The 19,271-nt window shown below is 41.6% G+C and overlaps 1 protein-coding gene across 5 annotated transcripts in view; it reads right to left on the reverse strand.

Annotated features, from left to right (window-relative positions):
• The window catches only part of Kif16b (kinesin family member 16B), a 282,143-nt gene that overhangs the window by 69,651 nt on the left and 193,221 nt on the right, over positions 1-19,271 (reverse strand). For 2 of the 5 annotated variants that reach the window (XM_028884430.2, XM_028884429.2), the window contains 2 exons: positions 19,185-19,235; positions 7,749-7,871 (listed from right to left, as the gene is read on the reverse strand). In XM_028884430.2, coding sequence (XP_028740263.1) covers positions 7,749-7,871; positions 19,185-19,235 — 174 coding nt within the window. Of the gene's footprint in view, positions 1-7,748; positions 7,872-15,552; positions 17,951-19,184; positions 19,236-19,271 lie in introns of those variants that run through there. The other 3 variants (XM_028884428.2, XM_028884427.2, XM_037205261.1) reach the window with 2 other exon arrangements.

The following is a 19,271-nucleotide window of genomic DNA, read 5'->3' on the forward strand; positions in this document are numbered from 1 at the left end:
CTCAATGTACAGAGGTTCTTTCCAATAAATTACATTTTGACTATATTCCCTAGTTCTTTCCCTCTCTGAAGGCAGTAGAGTGACCTGCATCTTCGTTCTTTTCTGACTTATCAACAAATCAACTCTGCAGAGATTTTGGTAAGGAGACATTGGGGGAGATAAGGAGGAGGCCAAAGAATTATAAAGTAAAGTGAAAAAAATGTCATTTATCACATTTCATTTGGAGAGAAGGCTGCACTGATTTAGGAAGGACACATAAATAAGTGACTTGGAGATTGGGATAAGAGCAGTTGGGAATGAGGCTCCTAAATGACACAGGAAGAATCCAAAGGTAATCTCTAAATGGCCTTTAAAGGGTAGATTTAGTTAATTTCAGAGTCCTTGCCCATAAGTATCAAAGCCAAACCAGGGGGCAGGGGTTGCACTGCTTGGCTTGGTGAAGGGCAGCAGTTATAACTGTAAGGAAGACCTAGGAAGCGGTAGAAAGGCTGTGGGAGGGGAGTCAGGACCAAAGGGGATTGCATGGAACAATTTTTAAATTAAAAAATTTTACAAAATCTGCTCCTAAAGAAATCCTCTGCTGCACTGCTGAAAGGTGAGGATTTCCATGAGCAACGACTGCAAGCCATTTGACTTACGTAACAAACATTCTAGAAGAGAGAGAAAATCCTTAAAGCTGAAAGATTAAGAAATATGGAAATGAACATATTCTTAAAACAAACACTTGGGTGAGGCTGAAATTCAAGATAGGTCCCTGAGGATGTGGCCACATCTCTCCCATTCCTGAGACTCAGTCTCACTTCTTTCTAGTAGCTCCTTGAATTTTTACTTTGTGGAAACAAACACAGGGGTCCTGGTGGAGGCAACAAAAGATCAGCTGGTTTGTAAAGAAACCTGGGAAGGGAAAACCAAGGTTTTTGTTGTTTGTTTGCTTACTTGTTCTTTCCCTCTTCCTCTTCCTCTTCCTCTTCCTCTTCCTCTCTCTCTCTCTCTCTCTCTCTCTCTCTCTCTCTCTCTCTCTCTCTCTCTCTCTCCCCGCCCCCCCCAATATAAGACAAAATTTCTAAAGACTTGAGATGGTATTTCAGAAAACAAAGTTATGGGGTAAATGTGACTCTTCAGGATCTGCTGTATTTCCCTCGCTGATATTCACACTGTAAAGCAGCACCCGCGCTGGATCCTGGCTCTAGATGGCTAGAGCATGTGCATCGTTCCATTTGTCTCAGCTCTGCTAATCCACATGCAGGGAGATCATCTATCACATAACTAATAAGCACAGGCCCAGATGCCAACACACCACTCTCTCTGAACATTTACATTCTATCAAGTTGGGAGCAAGTACTTCTAAAAGATGTATGTGTGTGTGGTTTTTCTAATAGCCTGGAATGGCTCTCATTTTTGTTCTGTCAAGTAGAGAGAGAGGTTTCTCTGACTGTAAATGTAATTACTAGAACTCCAAAACTGCACATTTCCTGGGCATTTCTTCAGGATTCTTGTCAGGTCTGCCCACCACCAAACCCTCCAGCTTTGTCAGAGCTTTAACAGGAACTCCACTTTACAAAGCATGCAAGACTTGGCCAGAATACAAGACAAAAAGTTTAAATGCGTGTGAATGTGTGTACATGTGTGCGTGCACACAAACACAGCACAGTAGATTCTGTAAGGAAGCAAGGACTGGGAAACAGTTATTATGTCTAAGACAATACTAAAATATGTTCTCAACTTTTAGAAGGGACAGGAATTCTTAACACTTAGAAGGTACTTTCAAACAAGAAAGGGAGTGAGTACAGTTTCCTAGATTAAGATACCAGGAGGACGTGGACCTCGGCCTGCTTACCAGCTGTATGGCCTTAGGCAAGTCACTCAAGATTTCTTACTTTGCGGAATACAACAAATATCCTCATTTTGGAACATTCTCTGTATTTGTAGAAATGTCTGGCAAAATGCCTGGGGCACAGAAGGTTCTTGGATAGATGTTAGCTTTCTTTTTGTGTGTGAGGAGCTGCAGAGTCAAAGGCATTCAGAGGAGCAAGCTGGGGAAGGCCTCGGGGGTGAATGACAACAGGGAAACAGAGTCAACCGCATTAGGTGAGAACACTTGGCCATGGGGATGGATGATGCTCACAAGAAGGGTCAAGCACATTGATGGAACAAGCTGGATGCTCAGGGGATATATAAGGATCTCATATAATACAAGGCGGGTTCAGGCATCTTTAGCCACACGATTCAAGAGCAGTACTGCCACTGATGGCCTACAGAGTTGTGCTGGGCAATTTTCTAGATGTCATGCTTTCTCCCTTCCATTGCTTCCTCTTGCTGCTTCTCATCTCCTTCCAAGCCATCAATAGGAAGACAGAATAAAACGAGGCAGGATTTTAGGGCAACAGAAGTTGGAGACTGCTTCCCTGAGGTTAAAAAAAAAAAAAATCAGCTTTCACTTTGGGCATCGTGTGTTCGAGGTACTTGTGTTGCTGTGGTGTGAAAGCAAGAGAAAGAGCTGGTTCAAAGGGTTATGTGAGGATGGGCAGGGCCTGCGTGCTGCTGAACAGAACAGTCAGAGGTTGACCAACTCAGGAAGCTCCTCAGGAGATAAGAGACCAGGGACTTCTATCAGCAGCGGGCTGGAGACTGCCTTGGTCCTGGGATCACGTGGGAAGGGTAGGCCGTGAGCCTAGGCATGTGTGAACAAATGCCTAACTAAAATGAAGCTGACCTAGGTGCTGGAGACTGCCCAGTGCCAGGGCACTTGTGTGCCCATGTACCAGAGGGCAGAACTACTTAAGTGTCAGATACTGCATCTTTGATCTCAAGTCCAGAGGCTCCATTCTTGCACACTCTCCCTGAATGATTATGAGCAAGGCAGCTGCACTGTGACCCCTGTGTGCGATAGAGTCCGAGGAACCTGTGGGGTGCTATTCACAAAGGGCACTCAAGATTCTAACTTGAAAAATACAAATCATGCCTGGAGTTCCGAGCTTCACAATATGTCACTTGCTGAGTTATTCCTACTAGATGACTATTACCAGGTAGGCACAACGTGGGGCCTGGAGACTCAGGTCTGTCTAAGATTAGCAAGGTCCAGTCAGCTGAAACCTCCAGGAGACCTGCAACAATGGGACAGTGACATTTGGGAAAAAAAACTGACCAAGTCGTGGCATGGTAGCAGAATGGACCCTGGGTTATAGTGAGAACAGACTGCAAAAGGCCATTCTAGAAAGAAGTGAGACAGTGACTTACAGGACTAACAGAAATTCAAGAAACAAAATGACCAAACATCTACAGCATTGGCTCATTTCTTTATACTACTGTGTTGACATGTCTATTAAAATACAAGGACTTTCAAATGTCATTATTTCTAAGACAAATGAGTATGGCATCCTCTGTTAGCCTTGACTACAGATTTTCCTGGCTGCTGTTTTACATCCTGCTGAAATGTAATGTTAAAATTAAATTTCACCCACTCTGATCCCAGCTAACTGAAAATGGCAAGCATGATTCAAGGTTATTGATTTTCTGTATCAATCACTAAAAAGCTTTGAAAGAATTTGGGGTGACAGTTGGAGTCTAGGGGGTGGCATTACTGAGGCAACTGTGATTGGGGCAAGCAGGGACCTTATAGATACACATTCCTGACCAGCAGGTGACATCCTACTCAGAGAGGAGCCAGGCTGGCCCACCTTCAATCTCTTGCCCTCTCTATGACACCTGCCAGCCAGAGATTCTTATTTATGTATCTGCAAATCCAGCCACAGGAGGTTGCACTTTTAGGACTCCTTGAAAGGGTAACTCCAATGAAACAGAACTAACACTCTGACCCAGCGTTCCTAGTCATGTGCCCTCCAAAGATTAGTAATGAGTGTGGGGTACATCATGGAGAGGACAACTTCATACATTCTCAGAAAAAGCAGCAGTGAGAGAAAAGAATACACAAATTGAGTATGACCACACAGTGAGGGTCTCTTCATCAGGAGAGCCAATGACATTGACCACTACTTGGGAAGAAGCTCCAAAAGCAGCCCTGTCAAAGCAGTCAGACTCAGAAGCTAATGTGGCTCATGGAGTCCCTCCCACAGTGTGCACATCTTGCTTCATGTACATGAAGCCTCCACAAAGTGGCCTGAAGAAATTAAATGAGACCCAAACCCAAACATATCTACTTACCAATTCTCAGCTTTCCCACAAAACAAGCTTGGCTTAGTCCTCTCAAATAAAGCAGGTAAAAAATAGTTCTTTTGAATTAAATCAATTCTAGTTTAATGAAAAGCTCTATTGTTATTTTAAAGACCAATAATGGAAACTTCCTTGGGACACATAGGAGTTGTGATGAGGAACATTTGGGAAGCCCCTAACCTTCTCTGTACACCAGCACACTCTTCACTAATTCACTTCACAGTGCACTCCAATGGGAGCTACTGGATTTTAACAGACTATCAAATCCTACCTAGTGCAGGGTGGGTGGAACTAGCTGGAGGTGGACAGATAGAGGAGGGTAAAAGGAGGATGCTGGGACCCAAGCCTTGCATGGCTCAAGCATTCACCCACCTAGACTCATAGGCTGCTCTCACCAACTGCACAGGGGGTGTTTACTTCTCACTTGATGGATGTGGCATAATGAGTCCTTTTTATAATTGCCATCTTCTCTGGTGTTCAAGTCAAGATGTGTAGTGGGTGGGTTGGGTATTTGCATATCTTTGAAATGATATGTGAAATGTGATCAAGACACTGAGAGCTTGCCATGCCCTAGAGGGCCTTGAATACCATTGGTGGATAGAGGTGGAAATGAACACAAACTTTGAAAAAGAAGCAGCAATGATTTTCTAAAGTATAACCATAATAATTTATCTATGCACACAAATACCAAATTTTTCCTATAAAAGCCTAAAACTAAAGAGAATTGTCTTTTATCAAAAATCAGATCAATAGCCTTTGCTTTTTTGAAGCCATGTAGCTCACCAAGATAATTTAATAGGAGCACAATATCCTCAGATATGAGACTAGACTAGATAATATGGTATGTGCATGACATATTCAAATAACTGACAGAAAAGTTGGGAACTTTGAAAAAGTTCTAAATAGTAATTTGGTTTAACATAAGATCTTCAATGTAAAGTTTTATAAAGAAAAATTCAAAATCATTTTTAAAGACTTTGGTATTTATGTTATTTTTCTCTCATAAGCACCCACAGAATTAATAATATGCTTCCAATAAAAAGAGTCTACAAAGATTTTAGCAACCAGTGTAAGATAACTGAGGTTATGTTCCAATAGTGGCAACAGGTACATTTATTTTCTTTGAGTTTTCTTTATGCATCAGGATATAGCAGGGAACACCTAATCAAAAAGAAAGCAATCAAAACCCCAAGCCTCATAAAGACATAACTGTACATGAACATCACTTAGGGGCTCAAAGGCAGCATCCCATGCATTCCTAAGCCTGTCTGGTTTTGTTTAATTTTAATAACAAATAGACATAGCACTGAGGGAGCATCAGACACTGAGGTAAGTTAGAAAGGCAAGGTCATCTACGCCTTACAACAACCCAGTCAGTTGGGTTTTACTGTCCACATTATACAGATAATGGAGCCTGAGGTTCCAAAATTTTTGTCGGACACTGACATACCCAGAGCTGTTCCAGGGGCTGTGCCTTTGCCTGAAGCTTGTCTGTTCTTGCTTTGTTTGGAGAGGGGCATCAGAATCATAAGACATTCCTTTCTAGTTCTAGGTCCTGCTCCCATCGGGTCAGCATGAACAGCCCAGTGCTGCTGAGCCTACTGCAAGTTCTGAAGGAGGCAGAATACTGCTGGCTTTTAGCACTGGCTTTGTATGGGTTTGGATTACATACACTGAAGCAAAGCAGGATCCTGAGAAGCCCCTGTGGTCCTCTGCTCTCTCTAACTTTCTCTGGCAGTTGCATCTTCACAGTTTGGGCCAGATCTGCATACCAACTGGGCTACTATCTAGTTATAAGTCTGATCTAAATTAACCCAGTTATTTAAAAAGTAGTCTTCTTTACTAGAGTTTTATGGTGTCAATAGATAGTTAAACTTTATTAATACATTCATTAGTAAAAAAAAGCATGGACATGGACCAACTAAAAGCAGTACATGTTTTTACCTATGTAACTTCTAGACTTCGGTGAATTGTAATTCTGAGCAAGGGAAAGCCAGATCAGAATACAAAACATGGAAACAATACAAATAGCCTTGAAGTTATTTTTGTATATGTGTATGACATTACACATGTTAAAAAAGAGAACACTATATATCTTACAAACATATATAGTATGGAATGGTGAGAAAAAAGGAAGAGGATTTGAGCAGGAGTTGGGCATTATTGGCTCAGAGGTAATAAGAAGACAAAGACATAACAAACACTAACAGAACAAAGACATACTTCAGCACTTTAGTACACCACCACGAAAGCCATTCAGGAAAACGAAAAACCACCAACATACTGGCACCATGTGATTTCAACCTAAACCTCAAATATATAAATCATGGCCTGTTTGTATGCTTTAGTAAAGAAAAACTCAGTACCCAGAAACAAGCATTTAAAACCTTGATTGATAAGAAATTATTTATATTGTTTCTCTGGGAAGACTGAAAACTGTGTGCCTGATAGGGGGGATCTCTCAGAGCACAGGGGCTCCCTCAGGGAACCTGGGGCAAGGGGTGGCAAGGCCAGTCTTACCCCCTTCCCCACCTGCTTCCTCCCTCAGGAGTTCCAGGCTTGCAGACTCTGCAGGAGGTCCCTCTGATGTACAGACAAGCTTCCCTGATGTACTGACCTTTGGAGACCACTTACAGCTGCTTTCCCTCATTTTGCTAAGAAGAAACTGAGGCTCTGAAAAGATCAAAAACTGTCTAGGTGATTAAGCAAACCACAACAGAATCAAAGTCTATAGAACTCAGTGTCCAGATTCCCAGGCCAGTGTTTATCTGAACCAAACTACTTTCAAGGCCACCCTTATGCATCAACACACCAATACTGCAGAGGACTTCATTACATTAATATCCTTGCCCATCCTTGAATGAAAATGTGATTAATTGGGAATTCACTGAGGAAGAGGGGATGGCAGCCAGCAACATTTAACTAAGTGTTATGAGTCAATGGAAATAAATTAAAAAATAAGATGAAGTCATTATTTTGGAAAGCTCATCTCTTCCTTAAAAGTCATATAAATAAAATACCTAAAACAGGTTAAGAAAGCTTCTAATTGAGAGAACACACACACACACACACACACACACACACACACACACCACAGCAATAGTGATAACTTGACACAAGACTTTACATGAAATAATATTCTTACAACATAGATTCTATTACTATTTTTAAAGATGAAAAAAATTGAGCCAAAGCCCATGCCATGGGTGGGGTTATCAACAGTTCTGTTGTGTGTGTGTGTGTGTGTGTGTGTGTGTGTCTGGGCACGCGCATGTGCAATGACTGAATGTCGATTTTCTGAAGCTAAATCAGGAAAACACTGAGACCCTGGGATGGCTTGGATGACACTCTCTGCCTTGCCAGCAGGGTTGTGTGTATTTCTGCCTCCTGACATAATCCCATCTTTATAGGTCACCCCTGCCCCACCATGTGCCAAAGTCTAGCATTTCACAGATTGGATTAAAGAAGTATATGACCAATGTCTTACAAAATAACATTCATAAGTGATTTCATACACACAGGAAGCAGTGCACAGCTTCCAACCTCTGTTCTTCTAGGAGGGCGAAGAAGGATCTTACCTTGACTTCAAACTCGAAGTGTTCATCCTTCCCTTGACCACACAGGACATAGCGGGGAATACTAATCTTAATGGGGTCCTTCAGGTCGTCTGGATTTGCTCCCAAAGAACGAGAATACATCCGCTATCAGAGGCACATCAGACAAGGAGGACAAAGAGAATGTAGCGTCACTGTGCTGTGGCCGATACCCTGCTTGCGCAGAAGAGACAAAATGCGTCTCGAGTAGAGAAAAGAGCGTGAAACCAGTCGAGTTTATTTAGAGAAATGACGCTTTCTTTGGAAAAGACATGCTAAGCCTCTCTCCTAACAAAAGACCATTTCTGTAGGTATACCACTCCACAAAGTTAGGGCCAAGATACTTCAAAATGTTATTAGGCTTTGAAGTTCCTTCCAATTTATAAGATCAAGTAAAAATAAGAACAGATTACACTTTCTAACTTAAAAAAAAAAAGTTTCTTTTTTGCAAAGCCTTTATCAACTAAACATTTTTTTTCCTCCACATATCTGACTGCTGTTTATAAAGCTGCAAAACCTGGAGATTTTGTTCAAATTCAATGCATCTTTAACATTTGCCCATTTTTATAAAGAAGTCACTGCAGTGTGAAAATCTATGTAAACGACAATTAAGACAAATCCCAAGGATTTTCCTTAGGCTCCACTTGATTGATAATTGACTTGGCTGACAAGCATTTATGTTCTGGGTGGCAGGAAGCCAGAGGGATCAGAGGAAGATGCAGTATAAAAAAATAATTTTCAAAATGAGTTCTTGAGTATAAAAAGGAGGAAATCTCCAGATATTCATAATTTACACTAACCTGCAGCTTTAGAAAACATAGAAGAATATGTTTTTGAAGTGGTAGCAGTAAAAACATACTTTATTAGAACAACATTTATAGTTGCACTTGCTGAATACTTACCATATACTATGGGTGTGCTAACCAGTTTTCATACATTAATTCTATCAGTCTTCATGATATCTCCATGAGGGGCTAACCATTATGAACTCTATGAAATGAGAAGGGGGGCAACCTCACTCTAGGAGGCAAGTGGCTAATAGCCCAGAGTATGAACATCACACAAGTACATTATTCCCATATTCAATATTAAAGTGAGGCCATCCAAGATAAACGGGGCTAATGAGTACATCACACATGCACAGATTAAGGTGTTGGCAACTCCATAAATATGCAATAAAATTATTTTTTTGAGAAAAAAAAAACCCAGTGGTTAATATATGACCCATTCACTAGGGACAAAGGGCTGGGGTCCAGGCAGGTACTCACAGGGTTGGCACTACCTGGCTGCCTCTGTGACAACTCAGACCCCTGGGTGTCACAGAGATGGACAATTTCTGACTTGTAGCTTCTAATCTAGCTGACAGAGTCAATATCCAGCACTGTTTGAAGTTACCAAAGCCTTTTTACAGCATCACGATTTTTCCCTGGTGGTTGGTCACCCACAATAAGAGCCACTGTTTGCCACATGGCATATCTAATTAGCTGTCATTGATATCAAAAAACCAAAATGGAAATGCTTAGAGGTGCTTTTCAATGTGAGCTCTGCTAATCACCTCAATTCACTGACAGTCCACGCCCAAATTACTTTAAATATAGACCTCCCCTGACATGTTATATGTTTATAATTTTAAAGATGGAAAGGGGAAAATGAATTGGTCTATTTATAAGAACACGTTTAATGATAAACAACAGCTCCCACCTACATATATCAATATTTAGCCTCAAGGTTCCTACTTTGTTTCCCTCAATCCCCTCTATGTCACATATAATACCTAACTTTCCCAGTAAAGGAATGTTATCTCTTCTACAGACACAAAATGACGGCTTACGATCATTTGTGCCTATGTGTAGCCTTTGAGATATAGGGTGAGAAATATGCTGGTCACAAACTTGGCAGATAGGAACTGCTATTGTGGAATTCCAAGCAGTAACTAACAGTTGCTAATACTGCTAGCAAGGAGGCTGCTCCCCTCGCCCCCCGCCCCCCCCCCCCACTATAGCACTTAGCTTTCTTTGTTTTCTAGTTCGGCTTCAAAATGACATAGAACTGAAACCTTGAGTCTGGCAACACAGTCTATCCCATGACTACTTACATTTTACCTATCTAAGAATGCAGTTGTGAAATCAATTTCTAATGCAAGCAAGGTAACTTAAGGCTCAGGTCAGACATCCTCTAAGAGAAACTAAAAGACAACAACAACAAACCACCTGCCTTTGACAATGTTCCTGGGTGTCTGAATTGAGTGGGGATGCATTATGTGGATCAGCTGGATCTTAAATATCTGTACAGCTCACATCAACTTAGAGCCCTGTGCTGGCTTGTTTTTATGTCAACTTAATATAAGCTAAGGTCATCTAAGAAGAAGGAATCTTAATCAAGAAAACCCCCTAAGCATATATGTTGGGCCTGTGGGCAAGCATCTGGTGTATTTGATTGATCACTGATGTGGGAGGGCCCAGCTCACTGTGAGCAGTGCCACCAACTGAGCTGATGGTCCTAGGTACCATAAGAAAGCAGGCTGATCAAGTCACAGGAAGCAAGCCAGTAAGCAGCACTCCTCCATGGTCTCTGCCTCTAGATTCCGGCCCTCTCTGAGTTCCTGCCCTAACGTCCCTGAACAATGGACTACTAGTTTTAAGATGAAATAAATCCTTTCCTCCCCAAGCTGCTTTTGTTCATGGTGCTCATCACAATAACAGAAACTCTAAGACAGGCAGCCTTCTCACACCTAGCCCTGTATGTAGACCTTAATCAATGGTTTCTGACATTCAACCAGGATGAGACATTGAAGCTCAGCAGATCCTTTGCTGGGAAGAAAGACATTATTCTCCTCATTTCTCAGCATGCTGGAGATAGAAATATTGCTAGGATATGGCTATCACCCCTGAATACAGTTTAATTGGCTACAGTTTCAGTCTCACTGTTTTCATATGAAACAAATTATTAATGAACATATAGAAATAAACTACAACAGAATTGAATAAGAGTTTATGACCACACCTCCCTGTATGCACCTGATCTCGTCAAAAGTGAGTATGGCAGGGATCTGAAGATGTCTGAGCAATTGTATAATATAGAGAGAAAAATAAAAAATGAACATGTTTCCACCAAGTCATTGCTGCAGGGTAGTTTTATTTTAATTTCTATGAGAAATGTAAAATTCTCAGATACAGTTGTGAAAGGTTCTTAACATTCTCCTAAAAATGTTAGTCTTAGGCAGTAAGAAAAACCAATATAATGTCTCATAAATATACTCTTGATTTGTATGTGGCTGTATTTTGAATACCTGGTTTTACCCTAGACATGGGAATACATGCTGAGTAACATCACATGACATGGTTTATGCGTGCTTTTAAGTATAATGGTATTGTTTACTTTGGAGTCAGTCACTCTTCCTGCAGTGGACAAGACTCCTAGACTCAAAAAGGAAGCCAGTGACACATCTGAGAAAGACACAGAGAGATAAAAAGGCCTCCTGTTAGAAAGCAGCAAATTCAACATGGGTAAATATGTAAGCTGTGACAAGAACCTTAAAATGTACTGGAGAAGGTATCCACTTAGAAATAAAAAGTCAGGAATAAGCATGTAATCAGTAACTTGGATTACATGTCTATACATAAGAGATATTATATTTAAAAATTAAATAAAATATTTTTCTGGTTTTAATGAAATATCACCTTGTGCATGCACATAATATTCTTAAGAAATTGTGGCTAAAACATTGTAGCTAGATCCTCAGCTAAAAGGCATAAGCAGAACTCAGGCTGCAATTGTGAATACTTAGATTAGAATATTCTCTTCCCACTCAGGCTGTCTCCTTCAAAAGAATCATACTGAGGAAGTGGACAGGAAGTGGCATTGGTATCTATACAGCTCACTGTAGGCTATGTGAGGGCACTGAGTGGCCTAATTCTACAGGGAGTCATCAACACCCTCCTAATCACCAATTATGTACCAGATGGTTAAATTCAGTTCAGCCTTGACCATGACAGGGTCAGCCCTAAGAACTGTCATCTAATCTCCTGGAACCCATAACAAAGCTTTGCTAAAAAGTTCAGGCAGAGCACGGTTTTTGTTTTTGTTTTTTCCCCTTTTAAATTAGATTAAACTCTGTTCTAATTTAAATCAGAATTACCAATTCTCCTCACTTCCCAGCATAGCATGCAATTTAATTCTTCCTTTTCTAAAATTGCACATGCCAAGGTGATAGTTCTAGTTGGCGCTATTACACATCAGTCATCTTGTTATATCTTATTATGCCCCAGCAACTTGAAAAAGGGGAAGCCCAGGCAGACCAATCTGTTACGTTGTTGAAAAGGAGGCAGGTCATCAGGAATTGGAAATAAAGATGTGAACAGGGAGAGAGTAAGAGTATGACACATGGCCAAAAATGGCCAAAGCAGGTTTACCTTCACTCTAGGAGAAGCCCCCCTGTGCCAGGAAGGATTTTGTCTTAATACCATACTGTCTATAAAGCTTAGGAGACATGGCTCATTCAGACTTTGCTAAGCCATGTGAATGGCATGCTACAGGAATCATTTCTTGGTTCAAATCCTCCAATGTGAAGTGAAAAATGACAACAGATTCAACTTTCTAGGGTAAAGGAATAACATATGGGCAACAGCTTCACAGTTTGAAAGCCACAGTGCATAAGGTAGTTAGAATTATTGTTACCATTGTAACCTACTTTGGTAATAAAGACTTTTAACAAAACAAGGGCCAGAGTAATGATGTACAATAGAAACTGGTTCCTTTTAATCAACTAGAGCATTCAGTTACCTTCCTTACCAAGGAAATTTCAAAAATGACAAAGGTGCCTCCTGAACAGACTGGATGGCAATAGTTTGGAGGCTGCTGCTCACGAAGAGAGGAAGCACTGACAACTGTCGGAGGACAATTCCCAGGAGAGCAGGTAGAGAGAGAACCAGCCACTCTAAGGCTGCGGTACAATGCAACCTGCAAAATCCACTTGCTTTGTTCCATTTCTGACTAGGCTGACTGAAGATGGAGAATATTACAGGCAATAATACCAATAGAGGCCAGCGTGGCTGTTGGATGCTTCCATCACCTCCATGATGGTAACAATTCCTGTAGTACAGAGCTCAAAATGAGGCATGTGTGGCACATAAGTCTAGCTCAGATAGATCTGTAAGTCTAGCTCAGATAGATCTGTAGGCTTCAGTAGAGTCACCCTATTGGCTTGCAAATCAGCAGTGACAAATAAAAGCCTTTTGTCTTTCCTATACCACTGAAATGCCAAGAGTTGTTTGGTAGTTGGCAACAGATGATGGATAGAACAATTTTTACAACAAACATTTTGAAGAATGAAGATGCCTAAGTTATATATTGTAGACTGTACAACAACATTAGTAAAATTACTTCACTGAAACTATACAATCCAATAAAACAGCCTGGCCATCAATGAACCATTAATAAAAGAGGTTCAGATCTATTTATCATATATGGCATCTATGAAAAAAGAAATGTAAGAGACATTTACCATAATTACTACTGTTGGAAGGCTTAAGTGTGCCCTTCCAAAGGGAAAGATGAGTATTTTCTAAGAACTCAGACTGTAGTGACAAACTGTTTCAAGATGTTTTGCAACAAAATCTAAATAAATCCACTCTGCCAAGTACAAGTCTCAAACAGGCAGTTGTGAGCAAGATGCATTTTAATCAAATTCAGATGAAATTACCTTTTCAAGTTCTCAAAGAGGTATTGTCTAGAATATATCAGTGAGTCCCACAATGCAAGTGTTTATGCTTCTATTCCAACAATTCAAAACGCCAGAGAACCAAGTACACAAACCCCTTTTCTTGACCTTGAAACTGCCTACAACTGAGCTGTTACATTGGCTGCATACATTTTCTAGACTTATACCTGATCTAATGCAGGAGGGGGTGTCAGAGGGTGGGGACTCCTGAAAAAGGAAGCCATAGTGGACAATGGAGCAAGTCTACAGGCTTCTGGAATATTACAATAATGTTGATTCCTACTGTATAGAGCATATCAATCAAACGCTCACTCCCATGAACCATATTTTATGTCAAGGTACAAAGCATACCTAAGTGAGAGATGTGCCAAGCACAGGTACAAGACGACTCTGGAGATGAGTCCATTATGTGGTGAGATCTGAACAGAACAATGTTACATTTTGACCTCTTTGAACCATACAGCAACTCAGAATGTGGGGATAAATATCATGATTTTACATAATGCTTATATTTATTTTATGCTCCATATAATAAAAAACCCTAAAGGTCATTATTTGTAGCATGGTAGAATAATGGGAGTCTGTCTATTTGAGGTGGACAGTCCCTGTTAAAATGACAGATCGTTTTTGTATTGCTGCTTATTCACATCCCTCTGCTGGAACCTTTAATTTTACTCTCAGTTCTACATGACTGTTAATTCTGTTTTTTCTTTTTTTCCCCCAAGATATATGTCAAAAGAGTGGCGGGACTATTTAAGAAAAACTAATGTAAATTATATTAACTGAAAAATGAGAATTAGGAGAAATGGTATTGATGAGCTATTAGACGGTTATAATGGTACATTTCAGGTCCTTCCCCACCCCCCCAAGATAGAATAATGACCTAGCTAAAGTCAGGAGCAATCAGTGGTAACAATTTTCCCAATGTTCTCTATATAGTTAAAGCCTTTGGGTGTAAGGCAATGAGGTATGACTCTATCAGGGGAGGGGTGTTTTGGAAGTGACAAAAGCACACTCCATCCCCAAATAAGAGAAATCAATTGCCTGGAAAACAAAAAGCCTGCCATTGGTCCACAGAAAACAAGGTTGCTAGGTCACAACACATTCTGCAGTTCTGTGTTTTCCTGTTCACTTCCCCAGAGTCTACACAGAGCAAAACAGATGGAAATGTAGAAACGCTTCAATAGCCTGTCACTCTCTGCTGGCAAGTCTGACGAGAAGCAGTTGGTAAGTTTCTGGGTGGGTTAGGTTTTGACTCATTCCTATCATCAGTTAGTAGCAGAAATAAAGGGCCCACATTTATATTTCACATTAGCCAAAAATGTGACCAGAACAGAAGGGCCCTTCAAGGCCAAAGCTAAAATGAGTGGTTTAATGAAATGAGGGACTCACTCAACTGCCCACAGTGTGCCGAGCCTGGGCCCAGCTAAGAGAGGAAGGTGAGCAAATGGAGAAAGGAGGTTCCTCCCCCTGACTAGCTTCTGAGACTTTGGAATTTAGTGGACATACATCCAAGAGAAAGGAGAATGGCAAAGTAACTGGATGGTATAAATTAACTCCAAACATGTTTTCCGATTGCTCATCAGATTGCCACACAGAAGTAAAGGAAGAACATAGCAAGCATGGATAGTTGTAAATCTACCTCAGGCCGGTAAATACCTGTCTTAGAGGACCTGAGTGACGCTAGACAAGGGGCAGGAAGAATGGAAGACACAGCAGAGTACTGAATGTCACTTGGATGACATTGGGCAACCATGTATTTGACAAGACAGCAGAAATAATCCACAAAAATGTTACAACAAGATGAACAGCCCTTCTGGAATAAAAATGCAAAAGTTCAGAGAAAGAAAGAGAATATGGTAAAGGTTATGTATGGGGGATGGGCTGGCGAAGTTAAAGGTAGCAGCAATACGCTCTGCCTCACAGCTGTGCTACTCCTGGCCAGCATGGAGGGTGTCAGTGAAGGTCACTGCCAGACTGGGCACCTTTCCAGCCAGCACAAATTGGTCCACTGGATGCCAGCAGGCACCCCCAGATTCCAAGCCACCACACCATAAACAGACACTAAGCCAAGCAGTCAGAATGCTTTAACCACTTCATCAATAATCGGGTAGATCCAAATTTACAGTCTTAGTTTCAAGACAATAAAGCAGGTGGTAATAAGGATAATTTTCCAGTTCTCTGCTATAAGCTATTTTCATTTTGCTTTATTCAAAATATTTATACTTCCAATTTTAGAGTCCTGCTTCATTCCCATTCAATTAACTCTACTGAGATATTCATATTTTCATGACTATTTTTCATAATGTTCATTTTATTAAAGGTCTAAAAGAAAATGCCCTGTATCTTTAAAAGTTTAGAGTCTTCTTAAGTATGAGATCAGCCAAAGAGCCTCATCATGAGAATTGAAAGTGAGTTTCCAGACATCAAGTTCTTCATGCTGCCCATCCTGAGGACACAACACAGTAAGCATCTGGGTGCTTGAGGCCACTTGACCCGGTTCAAATAGACCACTTCCTGTGTTCAAAGGAAGCCCATGTTTCCTGACGAAGACCAGCTCTATCGTTGACATTTTGTCCTTCTCGGGAACAATGACACATCTGAATTCACTCAGAGCTTGACACCTGATCACATCAAATCGCCCATGTGGAGGAAGTGTGTTTAAAGAGTGAGTGTGGGGGTAAAACACACGGTCCTCCCTCAAGAGTGCCATGTGGGTGTTCAGAAGGATGAATGACAGGCAGGGGGTGCAACTGGCTTCACTCTCCAATCTGACTGTGGTATAGAGCAGTAACCGAACTTCAGCCAGAGAAGGAACACTGGCCTCCATATTTCCATGAAGAAAGTAAACCATATCAACCAAGGTTGTCTGGAAATTGGAAGACAACTGAACTCCATTTGCCAAAGCTAGAGCAGGGAGTTTTGCTTCCGAATCAAGAGAAAGCTGAACCAGATCCTGCTGGAGCAAAGGGTGACTTGCGTGGGCAGCAGCTTCAGACCCAGCCATCAGCACACCCAGGAGGTCCTGGCAGAGCTGTTGAGAGAGGCTCTTGTTGTAAGTTAGCACAGTAAGCAAGAGGTCCTGTGTGGGGCCAAGGAGTCTAACGCTCTGCCCACCAAAGCCGACCTGAATCTCCTGCAGTGCAGAGAGAGGGAGAACATGAAAGATGCTCATGGAGGCTGAGCAATTATCTAACAGGACCAGAGCATACAGAGTTGGAGGTAGCAGGAGCAAGCATGCAGCTTGGGGGTCAGGCTGGGTGCAGTTAGCAACTGCGAGCCAGTAAATGCCTTTGACTGCCTTCACTATGCCCAAAGGCTCTGGCAGAGAACAGGACATGTGCTCAAGGAGGTCTGTGAGAGGGTACTCTTGAAGCCTCTGCATTTGCTCTGGGAATGATACAAGGGTCTGCTTAAATGCTGTGATCTTCCCAGCATCTTTATAATCAAGACAGAAAACTGAATTTGGCCAGGAATCTGGTGAGCCTGTAGATGTGAAGGCCAAGTCTGTGTAAGGTGCTGTGCCCTTGGCTGACCTTGGGCTCCCTCCATCTTCACTGCTGAGGCTGCCACTCTGAGTTTCAGAAAGAGGAAGAGGATCAGATGGCACCATGAGTGACCTCATAGGCAGGTGTAGGGATAAGCGCTCCAATAAAGGCAGGCCTCTGATGAAGGTTGTCACTTGGGAGGCCAGCCAACCTGAGTCACGCATATTCCCCACATACTTGGCTTGGTTCATTACTTTCGTGCCATCCTGTCTCAGGTGACCACTGGTGTCTTTGTACAGGTCTGAGAACTTGTGGTAAAAATACCCCAGCCCCTTCTTTGCTTCTGTCCTGATATTGACTAGTGATGCTGGAAAGCGAGTGTTTTCAGCATCTACCTCTTTCTCATTTTGTTGCTCACAACACAATGTGGAGGCCGATGTGCTCTGAGGAGAGCTGCCAGTGGGATGCTCCTTTTGAGAAATGCTTTCAGAGAGAACAAAGCACTGCATCCTGCTCTGCATCGCTTGCTGGCTTCCTCTGTCTACTGGCGCTTGCTGGGACATGTGTTGCAGCCATGTCCAGCTGGATTCCATTCCCCGGCTTTGTTTCTCTCCGTGAGTCATCAGCTCACTGCCACTTTCTGATTCCCTCTGAGAATTCTGTGCATCTCTAGTGTTGCTCCCATTAAGGAAGGTGATTTCAGACAGATGAACACATTTTAGTTCAAGGTGGCCAGAGCTCCTAAGGTAACAGAGTCTGTCACCAGTGTTCTTCAGCACCTCAGGCCCTGAGGACAGAACCATTCTCTCTTGGGAGGCCACGGAGAAAGCTGTGGGGAGTGAGGTGTTCTGTGACATAGGATGGCTCCAGTGGATGCTCGGATCCACTTCACTCTCTTCTTCTCTAAGGATGCTGGAAGAGTCAGTGTCATCTTTGGGCAGAAGTGGCATAACACACCGTGCAGACCAAGGCGACCTTTTCTGTTTAGGATGTCAAAAGAGGTTGAAATGGGGGTGTGCTTTGACTCTGCGATTCTTTTGCACATGGAGGGTCACACATCCATTGGTTTCATTGGAGTGGATTAATTGAGAGGTAAGATAGAAAGCCTAAGTCATTTGTGTTGATTGATATATGATTTAAGAACAGATGATTGATTCATATATAGAAGATCAATTTCCATTTTGCACAGTCCAACAAATCACTTGGTATTTTGATAGAAACACACTGTGTAGGATTATTCCACAGTATCTATTTCTTGGTCTATGATTGCATTTTCTCTGAAGTACATCCCCAAACTTTTGATTCATTGTTTAAAAGGTCACAGTTAGCTATACCACCATATGTGCAAACATGCCCATCTCTTTTTTGGTTCATTTCATGTGAGTCTTTAATCATCTTCTCCTTAAGTAGAATACCATTGCTGATACCTACAAACCTTTATTAAGGAAGTCTTGCTGCATGCCTGTAATTTGCCTGGTGCCATGGAAACAAAGAAATAAAAGGCAGCTTCTTGCTCTGCCAGAGGTACCCACTAGAAGGATGTCCAGAGGAGGCTAATGTCATTACTGGCTGACTAGCAGGGGGACTGGGTGTGGTTCAAGTGAGTCAAGAAACCATGAACGCCCACCCTTTTGCTCCCTGCTCAGTAATAGACAATAGATATGGTGGGCAGATTTCTATCACCTAGCAATTAAAAAAAAAAGTACTTGGGCTATATGAGAATGACATTGTCCTTGGTGGAAGAAAACATGAGTGAATTCTTAACAATTGTATGCTCTAATAGCATCTGTCCACAAGAGAGACAAGATAAGCTGATTGGTCAAAGGTTTCCTTTGTACCACTGCCAACTATCTCTCTATAAAATGAACAGGTTTTTTAAAAACATTGAGAAGTTCTCAGTTTCATTTCCAACCCCTCTCTATATCTGATCCTGATTATATAATTCTGCCTTTTAAATGCAGACCAAGGGAAAGGATACTGTTGCTAATGAGAAACCGGGCACAGATACAGGCCATTCAAATAAAGCCAAAGCAGTTTCAGGCCTGCAGGATTCCCTTTAATTTTATGTCTATATAATAGTTTGCCTTCTCTATTAGCCATTAATCTCACTGGGACTTCAAAATTCTAATTATGCAACTAAACATTAAGAAAATTTAATCACACAAGCATGCCATAATTTAAGCAACCCTATCAATCTGAAAAATCGCTACTTACCTCATATTTTAGCTTACGTTGAGTGGTGCCATTGTGAAGTTCCTCATTACTCTGAAAAGAAGAGAAAGGCCTTCTGTATTAAATTAT

The sequence above is a fragment of the Peromyscus leucopus genome, chromosome 4, assembly GCF_004664715.2.
Source record: "Peromyscus leucopus breed LL Stock chromosome 4, UCI_PerLeu_2.1, whole genome shotgun sequence".
NCBI lineage: Eukaryota > Metazoa > Chordata > Mammalia > Rodentia > Cricetidae > Peromyscus > Peromyscus leucopus.